A 15,394-nucleotide genomic window follows, 5' to 3' on the forward strand; every position below is an offset into this window, starting at 1 on the left:
TTTTCTTTTAATAGAAAATTTTCGATAAAATTTCAGTTTCTTTTAATAGAATGTTTTCCATAAATTTCCTTTTAATAGAAAATTTTTGATAAATTTTCTTTTAATAGAAACTTTTTGATAAATTTTCTTTTTTATAGAAACTTTTCGATAAATTTTCTTTTTTATAGAAAATTTTCGATAAATTTTATTTTTTATAGACAATTTTCGATAAATTTTCTTTTTTATAGACAATTTTCGATAAATTTTCTTTTTTATAGACAATTTTCGATAAATTTTCCTTTTTTATAGAAAATTTTCGATAAATTTTCTTTATTTTAGAAAATTTTCGATAGATTTTCTTTTTTTTAGAAAATTTTCGATAGATTTTCTTTTTTTTAGAAAATTTTCGATAGATTTTCTTTTTTATAAAAAATTTTTGATAGATTTTCTTTTTTATAGAATAAGTTTGATAAATTTTCTTTTTATAAAATAATTTCGATGAATTTTCTTTTTATATAAAATTTCGATGAATTTCTTTTTTATAGAATATTTTCAATAAATTTTCTTTTTATAAAATTTATAAAATTAAAAAAAAAACAATTTATAAAATTTTGATGATTTTCCTTTTTATAGAACAATTTCGATAAATTTTCTTTTTTATAGAACAATTTCGATAAATTTTATTTCTATAAAACAATCACGATGAATTTTCTTTTAATAGAATAATTTCGATGGATTTTCATTTTATAGAATAATTTTGATGAATTTTTTTCCTATAGAATAATTTCAATGAATTTTCTTTTTATAGAATAATTTCGACAAATTGTCTTTTTATAGAATAATTTCGATGAATTTTCTTTTTATAGAACAAATTTGATCAATCTTCATTTTTATAGAGCAATTTTGATCAATCTTCCTTTTTTTCAACAATCTCGATGAATTTTATAAAAAAAAAAATATTTGATAGGAAATGTATTATACATTTTAATTTTATAGAAACTTTATTGTAATTTTTCTTTTTATTGAAAAATGTCCATAAATTCTCTATTTATAGAAATTAATCATAATTATTATTAATTATTTTTATATTGTTCGATGAAACAAATTTTTGGAAAAAATTTTATTATAATGTTTTAGGAATTTTACTTCTTTATTACAACTTACATTTTATACATGATATATATGTCTCCTATATAATAAAACATTGATACAATGTTTTCTCTTAAATCTAAATTTCTAACTAATCTAACAAAAGAAAATATAAAAGAGTCTCAGATATTTACATTAAGGCTGCATTGCGCCTTGTAATTTTTCCATCCAATACAAAACAGGCAAACACTGTATCATCACTGGCATCTTTAATGGATACCTCTATTTTAACCGGCACTTCAGGCTGGTGATCTGCTATATCCAATACTAAATGATAAGTGGCATCCTCCTCTGCATCCATGGGACAATAGGCATCAAACATTAAATTATTACAAACATTTTTGCGTTCAGAAGATAATCCCAAAGACATGCCTATACCCGCAGTAGTCATCTGAATATCGGCTTTAATATCTCGAACCGAATCTTTAGTGGACACGAATTGTATTTCCATGTTTGTGGAGAAACCTCGCCATAAACTGCAGGGCATTTCGCTACACGAGTTTACTTGTACCGATAAGGGTTCTGGTAGACCATTGGCACCTAAGCGTTTAAGTATTAAATGTAAAATTTAACAGTTATTATAGAATATTTAAAATTAAGCTACTTACATTTTCTCACGGGTGTTTGACCCATAGAGTTTTGTATCAAATTTACGGCATAAATTATCACCATGAACACTTTAATGATTTTAGTCATTTTCTAATATTTAAATTTTTTTTGGATTTGTGGGATTTAATAAGTTTCTCAATTGCCGTGTGATTCTAAATTGTTTAGTTTAATTTTAAATCTACGCTATTTATACCAAATAATTTAATTGTTTGTTTTTATTTTGATACTATTCACCTATTTAGTTCTTGTGTACTTAATATGTTTTCTTGTTACTAATCTTATCGTTTTATTGCGGTAATCTTTGAAGTTTTGGCAATTTTTTATTATAAGTGTTTCTGTTGTATTCTCATTATAATTTCGATTAAATTGTCTAAGTCTTTAAGAATGTAGGTGGGTAGTAGATAATTAGTGTGATTATTTTAAAAAGAGTTACCAGTTCTTAAGCACTGTTAATAGTAGGTTCTTGAGCACTCGCAATGTTTGTTACTCGTAGGATTGCAGTTTGTTATCTAAACTTAGACATATTTTCTTAAACGTGCTATTGAAAATTATTTGTTAATTTTTTAATAGTAAATTATAAATAAAAGTCTTTGATCCAATAAATTTAGAAAGTTTTTTTTTTATATTTCAGATCGATGCAGTGACGAGATAAGTACTTACTTAACAACTATTTGAAATCATTTTACGACCATTTTTCCTATATAAAGAACTGGGCAAGCAGTGAGTGGTTTCCTTAAATACCCAACAAAATCAGGGTAATGACTTGTACTTACTCAACAACAACAACCTTTCAATGACTAATACATGCAGTCCTCATTATTCAGAAGGAGTCTAGTAATGACTTAAAAATAATATAATTATAAGTACTTACTTTTTAGCCTATATATGTATATTGGTTTGGAATTTGGACATATTATTGTAGTCTATGGTTTCTTCTAAATATCAAAACTACTATCGTAGTAAGTACTTACCTAACTTCCTATTTGTAAGAGAGCTTGTCTCCAATGTCATCACCGTGTTAAAATAATGACTTAAAATGTTAGCATTTTAACCCATTACTTTTCAATATAAGTTTTTGCTAGGTACTTTAGATTAGTTTAGAAATGTTTACGAATTTAAACGACATTTAGAGTTTCTTGTTTTGGTAAACTTAGAAGATTTCTTATCAATAAAAATAACACTTCGGCAAACAGGTAGTCCATCATTTTTTAAACTCTATTCAATATAAAAAATACATTAAATTTACAATTTTAAAAAGTATATAATTAGGCTGAATAGTATTAAACAATAAAATACAAACAAAAGTATACAAAACAACCCACTTTAACTTAAATAAAATTCAAAACACTTTACTTGACACTAACAACAATAATTTATGTAAACAAGATTTGATTTTTATTTAAAGAAACATTAACATCAATTTATATGCGAAAATAATAATAATAACGAAAATACACATTTTCAAAACTTCCAACAACAACAAATACTTGACTTAACTACCAACCACCATTATGTTTGCAAGGGTTTAAAAACGTTTTCCCTTAAACCCTCAATATTTTGTCAATATTTATGCATTTTATAAAAAAGAACACGAAATCCTGCCACTTGAGTTTAAGATTGTTAATATTTCATCAATATTATTTTTATATTTTACCATATTTTAAGAATCTAAATAAACATTACACAACTTGTGGCACATAATTCAACTGTTTTATATGCAAATTAGCCTAAATTATTATTTAATAATTTTGTTACCAAAAAAATAAAATCTTTTACAGAAAATTGATTTTGTCGTGTAAGAATTTTTAGATTATTTTTACCCTACACCTAAAATTCCCAAAATTTTTAATATACTTAGTTGGTGCGCCTCTATTCTCTATTTTAGTTTGACGGATACATAGATTATTTTCTTTGCTTGAGAGGTGCGACGCCGACTGTTGTTGGGCAAAATGTTTTCCGAAATGTTCATATGTATGTCGGGTGTAAAACCTATGAATTTTACATTTGCGTGTCATTGGAGGGATGTTGCTCATTTTTGGCAACTTTGAACTACATCTAATCTTATTTTTAGAAGCAGTAAAAATCCGATATTTGGATGTCAAAAATAAAACACATTCTCTTAATGACACGCTTATGTAAATTTCACTACTCTTTCACCAAATCTTGATGTACTTCAAATATGTTATTTGTAATGACTTTTCCACATCTCTTTCCTCACTTTTAACTGGGGTTTCATTTGTAAGGAAATATTTGGTTTATAAAAGTGAAAAATATGTAATCGCATTTTAAGATGTGATTAAGATGTAGTTTGTAAAGTATGACATCAATTATTTTTTGCTGGGTATTGTATTAAAATATGCAAATTCTGGTAATTAATGGCAGCTCGCCAACTTCAAAATGCTGAATATGTCGCCTGTAGTTTCTAACGGACATGTTCACTATTGTTGCGCAAAATTTATCTGTGTATAATTTCCAGACTTTATCTGTCATAGTTCCGCAACATAAAAATTTTTGTATTTTATTCATATATAAGCTGCCACACCCACTATTTCTATTATTTTCGAACAGTTTTATCCTTAATATTTATATTGGCACTTAAGTTACTAGTTAAAGTTTTCCAAAGATATGAATTTTAGTACTTAATTCATATGAGAGGTGTCACGCCCGCTATTTATAGATCGCTCATATTTCAAACTTGTACATGCTAAAAATTGGAAGATTTTAGCTGTAGTTTTTTTTGGTGCTAGGCATCTCGTCAACATCTAAATGCTAAAGAAAAAGTCACCTATAGTTTTTATTAGACATACTGTAAGACAGTGCGAAATGTTAAGGAAAATCGATCCGTCTATATATGTACTTTAAACGAATCCACACACAAATAAACACTAATATAAGATACCGATCGCTATCTGATGGCCAGACAACTGGCCTTAAACTCAGCAAAACCGCCATGGTCATGCTTCTATCCTGGGGAATACGACTTGCATCCCCGAGAATATCGATTACTGCTCTACCACGCTCCTTCCAGACAAAAGATTCACAGTTATGATGTTATGATGTCTTAGAGGGTGCAACATTTGACATCTATACTGACGGATCTAAGTCCTCAACAGGCGTGGGTGGTGGTTTCTTTATCCCCCGCTTTAATAAGGCGGTGTGTTTTAGGCTAGACAACTACTGTAGCGTCTTACAAGCTAAAATCTCAGCTATAAAAAGAGCAGTTAACTGGATGAGGTACTATAGTATATGCAATGGAAATATTCGAATTTGTACTGATAGTAAACCTGCTATAAAATCTTTATCTGGTGTCTACACGACATCCAGACTGGTTCGCGAATCTCGGGTGTCTCTTGACGAGATGGCGAACCATTCGTGTCTGGAACACTACTCTGGGTACCGGGTCACTCTAATATTCCCGGAAATAGCGAAAACTGATTCTCTTCTTCACATAAGTGATACTGACACTTTAGTTGGTGTCCCGCTTTCATTCTGTAAAGCCTTTATTCAGCATGAACTTTATGGGTCTGCTCAGACCAGATGGTCATCACTGACCCACTGCTCAACATCAAGAATGACCGCCTTATACTGGTAGCAATCGTAACAGGGCACTGTACTATAGGTGTGCATGCAAGAAGGCTAAATCTTCCATACAATGACTATTGCAGGAGTTGTCTGTCCTGCCCTGGCAAATATCAGGACAGAGTTCTAGGGAGTCCAACTTTGCATGAACTTGCGGCTCTATCTAATATAGACATTTATAAGATGGAATTGTTCATTCGTGCCTCTGGCTGGTTTAATACCGTATCAATCATGGACATGTAATGTCACATAGGTTTTGGTTTTCTTTTTCGCAGGATCCGTTACAGGTTATCACAACGGGACCACTAGGACCCAAGTGAGTCGGTCAAATGGCCTACTGCCTCAATAACCTAACCTACCGATCGCTATGGCGATACCGATCGGGTGCAATAATTAATTATAAAAACCTCTAAGAAAAAAATTACTTCTAAGTGGAATCTAACCTCCACTACTATTGGGCGGATAAATATTGTTTATAACAGTCAAAAATATTGGATACAAAATCATTTTTTGATTCGATTTAACAATGTCAAATTCAATTGATGATATTTCAGCAATTGCTCCAGATCCTTAAACAATTCAAAAGGTATTTTAAAAGGAAAAAAATTAAGGAGAGTTTTAGATGAAGATATCTCAATGAAGATACATATGCATATCAGATGTTCAACCTTTACCTAAAAGCAAACACGGAAAAAAATTACGTTTTTCAAACTTTAGGACACGATATCTCGTTCGTAAAATTCGTACGTTTCATTAGATGGGAAAACGTCACAACCCTACAAACAAGTATAATATAGAGTACCATACATTCATACATGCCCGCCTGTACTTTCGTAGTTATTCAATAATGACAAAATTATTTTTATTTTGGCTTATTTTACTTTTTTCGTAAACTCCCTGTTTTATTGAAGTGAATTTTTAAAAGCTAATTTACATATTTTAATTATAAATTTTTCTGCAGTTTTTGTTTTGGGTGTAGAAGAGTTCGATTTTATATTTTATGCTATTTAGTCATTGAAGTAAATATCTCCACAAACTTGAGATTTTATTGCAAGTTGATATCAAGTTAGAACACTACACTACATACATAAATATTAAATATGAATAATTAATGTATAATAATTTTAGCTCAAAGCACTTGAATACTTAAGAGGTCGTAAATAAATTAATTAATCTAAATAATATAGTAAGAGTATTTCAAACTTAATTAAAATTGCTACACTAAGCATGATGAGATAAATAATTAAAATTTAAAAAATATATACATACATATACATACTCACACACACATACATATGTTATACAAAGAAAATTGGCTATATTTACTCAAATTTATTGAAAACTTAAAATGTTTTTAAAATCTCTTTACATAACCAAACATAACATTTACATTATTATAATAAAAAAACTACATAAGAAAAACATGAATTTTGCATTCACTTAATTGTGTGTACAAAGTCTAACATGTAGTAGAATATTAATTAATAATAGTTACAAAATTATTTCTTAAATTTTTCTACACAAAAATGTTGTAGGTAGCAGTCGTGTGTTGTTCATAAACAAAAAAGTATACACAATTTTTGCCACAAAAAAAATTTTCAACAGAATAGAATTTTCGCATGACATGTTATGCAAATTATGAGCACAATCAAAGGAATATTCATCAACTGACCAAGTTGATATTTTATTTGTTTTTACTCTATTTTGAAGTTTTAGTTTTTATAACCTCAAGGTTATAATATATTTATTTTTCACCTAGTTTACATTTTTTTAACAAACCTTTTTTGCATACATGTTAGTAGCAACAAAAAGATATTATTAAAATAACTATGCTTGAGTAAATCAAAATGTTGCTATTTCTGTATTATCTGAAATATTAACCCTCGTGTAACCAAACACTAATGTTTATCGAAATATAAAAGAACAAAAATTTAAAATAATTAAGTAGTAGATTTAGGCTAGACTATAGACTAGACTATAGACTAGACTATAGACTAGACTATAGACTAGACTATAGACTAGACTATAGACTAGACTAGAGACTAGACTATAGACTAGACTATAGACTAGACTATAGACTAGACTATAGACTAGACTATAGACTAGACTATAGACTAGACTATAGACTAGACTATAGACTAGACTATAGACTAGACTATAGACTAGACTATAGACTAGACTATAGACTAGACTATAGACTAGACTATAGACTAGACTATAGACTAGACTATAGACTAGACTATAGACTAGACTATAGACTAGACTATAGACTAGACTAGATAGACTAGATAGACTATAGACTAGACTATAGACTAGACTATAGACTAGACTATAGACTAGACTATAGACTAGACTATAGACTAGACTATAGACTAGACTATAGACTAGACTATAGACTAGACTATAGACTAGACTATAGACTAGACTATAGACTAGACTATAGACTAGACTATAGACTAGACTATAGACTAGACTATAGACTAGACTATAGACTAGACTATAGACTAGACTATAGACTAGACTATAGACTAGACTATAGACTAGACTATAGACTAGACTATAGACTAGACTATAGACTAGACTATAGACTAGACTATAGACTAGACTATAGACTAGACTATAGACTAGACTATAGACTAGACTATAGACTAGACTATAGACTAGACTATAGACTAGACTATAGACTAGACTATATGACTAGACTAGACTATAGACTAGACTATAGACTAGACTATAGACTAGACTATAGACTAGACTATAGACTAGACTATAGACTAGACTATAGACTAGACTATAGACTAGACTATAGGACTAGACTATAGACTAGACTATAGACTAGACTATAGACTAGACTATAGACTAGACTATAGACTAGACTATAGACTAGACTATAGACTAGACTATAGACTATAGACTATAGACTAGACTATAGACTAGACTATAGACTAGACTATAGACTAGACTATAGACTAGACTATAGACTAGACTATAGACTAGACTATAGACTAGACTATAGACTAGACTATAGACTAGACTATAGACTAGACTATAGACTAGACTATAGACTAGACTATAGACTAGACTATAGACTGGACTATAGACTAGACTAGACTAGACTATAGACTAGACTATAGACTAGACTATAGACTAGACTATAGACTAGACTATAGACTAGACTATAGACTAGACTATAGACTAGACTCTAGACTAGACTCTAGACTAGACTATAGACTAGACTCTAGACTAGACTCTAGACTAGACTCTAGACTAGACTCTAGGCTAGACTATAGACTAGACTATAGACTAGACTCTAGACTAGACTATAGACTAGACTATAGACTATACTATAGGCTAGACTATAGACTAGACTATAGACTAGACTACAGACTAGACTATAGACTAGACTGTAGACTAGACTGTAGAATAGACTGTAGACTAAGCTGTAGACTAGACTGTAGACTTGATTATTGACTAGACTGATGACCAAACTATACTCAGGGTTCTATACTAGCTGCCTTATTCATAAAAAATTATCAAAGGTTTATAAAACAAATTATGTATTTGATTTATAAACCTTTGATAAAAGACTAAAAGATAGACTAAAGGCTATTTAAAGTCTTATTATTTAATGAGTTAGGTATCCATTTCTGAGTTGTTTTCATCCGCTGAGTAGATGTAAAATCTCATACCAATTAGGAAAGTAATGGGTTAAATAAATATTACATTTAATTGTTTATTTTCAACATAAAGGTAAAAAAGATGAATTATAATGAAACTAATGTCCATAAAAAGGGACAATATGTAGTTTCACACGTGGCTAAACATTTTTATATAAAATTTCATATCTTACCAAACCTTTGGTTCTCAGAATTACTCGCCTTCATACACACAAAGAATTGTCAACTGACCATTACTAGAAAACAAAACCAAGAAAAAAAAAAAAAAACAAACAACTAACGGGTTACAAATATTGCATGACACTTTGACAAACATGCGTTTACTATATAATTGGAGTAGCCTTCCTAAATAATTAAAGGTATGGGGTGCTCTACACAAAAAACTCACACCTTGTCAAAAGAAAATAACACTCCCTGGAGCTATAAATAAAACCGTTGGTACCAGAATATACAAACATACATATCAACAACAACAGTTTACTTGCATAAAGATAAATAGAAGTGTGTTGTATTTTTTATTATTAATTGTTTATTATTGTTGTTGTTTGGTGTCATGTAATTAAATTGTCATTGTTTTCTACTTATGAAGAGCATAAAAGGACAACATTATCTGTTTGTTATTGTTTGTGTGTGTATTTATGCCTTTGGAATGTCCTTTAAGTCTACACCTGTTGACATTTACTAAAAGAGCTAATAAATACAAACAAAGAACCACATCAATATCTATATTTGATATAAACACGCCTTTTACTCATTACTCCATAAATACCTTTAATAATTTTCTCATTCTTTGTCCTTTTCTTTCATACCGATTTATTTGAATACTTTTCCTTTCATAGTAGTAATTAACATTCATATTGTCTGTGATTTAACAGCAAACATGATAGAATTCAAACATTATTAAATTGTAAAATTTAATTGTTGACACACAACCATTTAACCCCAACCATTTATAAACAAACTCAATTAGTTGGTATTTATTGCGGGGATGGGAAATTCACTTAATTTTATATAAATGGTGAAGTTGTAGTTTTTATAAGTAGACATATTTACTAAGATCTCTTTCGATAAATTTTCCTTTTTATAGAAATTTTTTGATAAATTTTCTTTTTATAAAATTTTTTTCATAAATTTTTTATAAAAAGTTTTCGATAAATTTTTCATTTGATAGATAATTTTCTTTTTTAATAAAAATTTTTGATACATTTTCTTTTTTAATGAAAATTTTTGATACATTTTCTTTTTTATAGAAAATTTTCGATACATTTACTCTTTTTATAGAAAATTTTCGATGAATATTCTTTTTTTATAGAAAATTTTCGACAAATTTTATTTTTTATTTTAGAAATTTTTCGACAAATTTTCTTTTTTAAAGAAAATTTTCGTTAAATTTTCTTTTTTTTAAAGAAAATTTTCGTTAAATTTTCTTTTTTTTAAAGAAAATTTTCGTTAAATTTTCTTTTTTTAAAGAAAATTTTCTTTTTTTTAAAGAAAATTTTCGTTAAATTAAAATTTTCGATAAATTTTCTTTTTTAATAAGAAATGTTCATTAAATTTTCTTTTTTATAGAAAATTTTCATTCAATTTTATTTTTTATAGAAAATTTTTAATAAATTTTATTTTTTATAGAAAATTTTTAATAAATGTTATTTTTTATAGAAAATTTTTAATAAATTTTATTTTTTATAAAAAATTTTTCGATCTATTTTATGAAAAAAATTGTTTTTATAGAAATTTGTAACTTTTTGTAAACTTTTTTATAGAAAATTTTCATTAAATACTGATTTGATGTATTTTTTAATAAATTCTGTCATTTGTAGAAACTTTTCGATAACTTTTCTTTTTAAAGAAATATTTTGATTCATTTCAAATAAGGACTCAGTACTACATATAAGAAATCATACTTATCCATATCTGATTCTTATACACTCTGCCAAGCATAGAGACATCATATTAAATTACCGTTAGGTTGAGTAAGGAGTGAGGAGCTACGTTCTCTGTATTTACGCATAGTTTGACATTTATGTATTCGTTTTAGACCTTAACAAATGAAAATTATATTTTTTTATTTGATAAATTAATTTTGATGTATTTACTGTTCGTGTCACTAATTGACATTTAATTTAGTTATTTAATATTAATAGTGTTTTACTTCAATTATTTAATAACTCTTAAAATACTTTAAGCCGGTTAATAGTTTGATATACTGAAATTTGTTATCACAAATCTAAATCTTAAATTTTAAGACATGAAAAAAATTTCGAAAACATTTAGATTTTTATAATATTATGACAGATAACATATCATAAATGAACATCACCTTAAATCCTTTAACAGTCAATACAAAAATCTACAATATTAAATCAACATATTCAATAACAAAATACACATGGGAATAACTGCAAAAAAAAAAACAAGCTGGCAAAACAAAAAGGGGTGTATTTCCTATAATGTATGAATACATAATATGTAACAAAATCTAAACATAGCGGAAGGATATTATCAACAACAACAAACAGGCAAAAAGGAAATTACATACTCAATATTTAACAAAAGTGACATATACTTTATGCACACACACACTTAGGATGATATATCAATAAATACTCCATATATAAATATTTAACCTTTGTATTACAACATTTTTATATGATTATATTTAAATTATTATCAAATATCTTTATAAGGTAAAAAGAAAATCATTGATTGATTTTTAATTTTTTTTTCGTATCTCTATTTTTTTCTGTTCTCTGTTATTAAAGGGAAACCTTATATTATTGCAAAAAATGTTGTATTATTAAATTATATCAGATTTTTCATTTTTACTTTATTTTGCTTTCAATGCTATTTTAACTAATCCGGTAACAAAGTAATTTTTCTTTTTTTCTTTCAATTTCTTTTATTATGTTGCTTCCTTTTGGTTTTTGGTTTTAATAATATTGACACCTAACAATAGCAAAAACGGTAGCATATATGTACGTACAGACGTAGTACATAATATGTACTTAGCTACAATCACACATTAAATTCCATATAAATCCGATCCGTGGGGGAACAAGACAAGGAGACGGCACAAAGGAAGCGGAACAGACAGAGGGGGAGGGGCAAGACAGGAGGGAGAGGGAGGGAGGGGGGCAGGGAGGGGGGGCAAAAAAGGGGACAAAGGACGACCCAACGGCAGAGAGGAGACAGGGAGGGGGAAACAGACCGGGAGAACGGGAGAGAGGAGACGAAAGGGGGGAGACGCGAGAGGAAGGAAAGAGGCAGGGGCAGACGGAGGGCGGGGGGGGAGGCACAGCGAGGAGCGAGCGAGCGAGCGAGCGAGCGAGCGAGCGAGCGAGCGAGCGAGCGAGCGAGCGAGCGAGCGAGCGAGCGCGAGCGAGCGAGCGAGCGAGCGAGCGAGCGAGCGAGCGAGCGAGCGAGCGAGCCTATCCTATCTATCTATCTATCTATCTATCTATCTATCTATCTATCTATCTATCTATCTATCTATCTATCTATCTATCTATCTATCTATCTATCTATCTATCTATCTATCTATCTATCTATCTATCTATCTATCTATCTATCTATCTATCTATCTATCTATCTATCTATCTATCTATCTATCTATCTATCTATCTATCTATCTATCTATCTATCTATCTATCTATCTATCTATCTATCTATCTATCTATCTATCTATCTATCTATCTATCTATCTATCTATCTATCTATCTATCTATCTATCTATCTATCTATCTATCTATCTATCTATCTATCTATCTATCTATCTATCTATCTATCTATCTATCTATCTATCTATCTATCTATCTATCTATCTATCTATCTATCTATCTATCTATCTATCTATCTATCTATCTATCTATCTATCTATCTATCTATCTATCTATCTATCTAGCTATCTATCTAGCTATCTACTATCTATCTATCTATCTATCTATCTATCTATCTATCTATCTATCTATCTATCTATCTATCTATTATCTATCTATCTATCTATCTATCTATCTATCTATCTATCTATCTATCTATCTATCTATCTATCTATCTATCTATCTATCTATCTATCTATCTATCTATTATCTATCTATCTATCTATCTATCTATCCATCTATCTATCTATCTATCTATCTATCTATCTACCTATCTATCTATCTATCTATCTATCTATCTATCTATCTATCTTTTTTTTTTTTTTTTTTTTTTTTTTGTATAGTGGAGGAGGAAACCTTACATAGGTCCCATAAAGGGTATGTCGGATTCCTACCGACTAAAACCACCTCCATCGTCAACACCACACTCCGCGGAACTGCCACCAGGTACTACTTCGCGGGGTGGTCAGCTTTGACGCTGAACTTCCTTAACTCTCAGAGTTCGTCTCCTAGGCCACGTTCTGGGCCTTGCGAATAATCTCTGCATCTCGCAGAGCTATATTTATTGAAGTTATGTACATGTTCACAAATGACCAGTTATGTTCTGATTTTAGAATTGCTTCTATTATATTGTCTGTCCTTATTTGTTCGCCAATGCACGATTCCAACCTGCTTCGTAGTCCAGAGAATTGTGGGCAATTAAAAACGACATGTTCTACTGTTTCATCTAGATCTGGGCATTTCGGGCATCTTGGTGAGTTGTCATGGCCAAACCGGTATAAATAGCTCCTATAGATACCATGTCCTGTAAGGAATTGCGTCAAATGGTAGTTCAGCTCACCATGGCGTCTATTTATCCATATATTGATGTCTGGGATTAGCTGGAAGGTCCATCGGCCCTTACTTGTACTTTCCCATCTCCTCTGCCATTCCCTCATAGTTTTCTCCCTTTCTATCCGGCTTATTTCCACCTTTGGGATATGTGGGTTTCTAGATTTCTCTTCGTAGACAGCCGATAGTTCTTTGGCTGCTAAGTCCACAGGTATTATGCCCGCTACTACATTTGCTGCTTCTGCAGAAATTGTCCTGTAACCACTACATACTCTTAGGCAGCTTCTTCTATGTATTGCAGAAATGTTTTTTCTAGATGCTTCAGATATTGCGCATTCCCAAATTGGTGCTCCATAAAGAATAACTGAGTTCGTTACCCTTGAAATTAAAATTCTTCTACTCTGTCGTGGGCCACCGATGTTTGCTGAATAAACTTCATTTGTGTCTGGAACTTAACGCCTTTCTAAATATAGGACATCTATAGCTACCAGCATTGTGCTTTAGATCCGTATTCCCTCCAGCTTTACACAGCATGCAGTTTGGCTCGGCCTGACAATCCCTCACTAAATGCCCATCAAGTCCACACCTTAGACACCGATTCGATCTATCTACGTCAGATTTACAGAATCTTGAAATATGGCCAAATTCTAGACACCTAAAACACTTAGTGAGTGTAATGGTTTCTCTTATGCGACACATAGACCAACCAATTTTGATCTTTTTTAGCTTGAGTGCTTTCATTGCAGCTTCTGTTGGGAGGCTAATTTTAGCTGATTGAGTTCCTCCATAGGTCTTTCGGAGGGACTTAACAATATTTTCTCTTAGATCTGGTATACCTAGCGCTTTGGAAAAGGATTGACATATTTCTAACTTTGTAGTGATATCATCCATATCTTTACATTCAATAACAATCTCATCTATTCGTGTTTTTACATCCACTGATCCATCCAAAGATGTTTTAATTTTTTCATTAAATCTTTCTGCTAGGTTTTCGCTTCCAGACTTAAGTTCTAAAAGAAGGTCGCCTTTCTGGGTTCTTCGAATTTTGTTTACCTCATCACCTAGTTCTTTTAGTTCAAGGTCTGCCCTAATTTTCTTTAAAATATCAGCGTAAGAGATATCGTTTTTGGCAGATATTATCATAGTATCTGGCCGAGGCTTGCGGGATCTCGTATTGTTTTTCTTCTTAACTATAGCCCATCCGGCTTCTAGGTTATCCGACTCTGGCTTTCTACTAGGGAGTTCTTCTAGTGGAGTTAGTGTTGTCCTATTTTGTGGAAGGCTTTGCTTCAGTCTTTTCGGCGTCGGCATTTTTGGAGCTGTTTTGTCTTCTAAATTTCTTTTCGATTCCCTTTTGGACGGCCATGCTATTGGTGATGTCTGCATGGACTGTTCCACTTCTTGTCGTGGTGATGTCTGCGTGGACTGTTCTACTTCTTGTCGGTATGTCATATTTATACCATTACGTAGTTCTTCTCTTGTTTTATTATACATAGCTCGGATTGCGGTCAATTGATCTTTAATGGCATTGTGTACATTGTTTTTGGGTTTTACAAAGTCCATCAAATCAACAATTAAGTTCCCTAAAGGCAGAATGACTCTGAAGGCTGCGCATTATCACTAAATTGCTCTTCTCTTGAGTGGTGTTTTGTGCTAGTATTTTGCGGTGAGCGAGCGAGCGAGCGAGCGAGCGAG

General features: G+C 30.4%; 2 protein-coding genes across 2 annotated transcripts in view; one reads left to right on the forward strand and one right to left on the reverse strand.

The window, feature by feature from the left end:
• Positions 1-1,132: 1,132 nt before the first annotated feature.
• LOC119608922 lies at positions 1,133-1,884 on the reverse strand. The gene is made up of 2 exons (XM_037963514.1): positions 1,737-1,884; positions 1,133-1,668 (listed from the first exon to the last, which is right to left on the reverse strand). The coding sequence occupies exons 1-2, from the start codon at positions 1,822-1,824 to the stop codon at positions 1,259-1,261; spliced, it is 498 nt and encodes a 165-aa protein (XP_037819442.1). The 5' UTR covers positions 1,825-1,884; the 3' UTR covers positions 1,133-1,258.
• Positions 1,885-2,384: 500 nt separating this feature from the next.
• Positions 2,385-15,394, forward strand: part of LOC119608910 (NPC intracellular cholesterol transporter 2) — a 15,701-nt gene continuing 2,691 nt past the window's right edge. The window contains exon 1 of the mRNA XM_037963502.1: positions 2,385-2,696. Within this exon, the coding sequence (XP_037819430.1) occupies positions 2,663-2,696 (34 nt within the window). The 5' untranslated portion in view covers positions 2,385-2,662. The remainder of the gene's footprint in view (positions 2,697-15,394) is intronic.

Source organism: Lucilia sericata, unplaced genomic scaffold (genome assembly GCF_015586225.1).
Source record: "Lucilia sericata isolate MDLA Ls3-8-SP2 unplaced genomic scaffold, ASM1558622v1 Contig000022F_arrow, whole genome shotgun sequence".
In the NCBI taxonomy this organism is placed as follows: Eukaryota; Metazoa; Arthropoda; class Insecta; order Diptera; family Calliphoridae; genus Lucilia; species Lucilia sericata.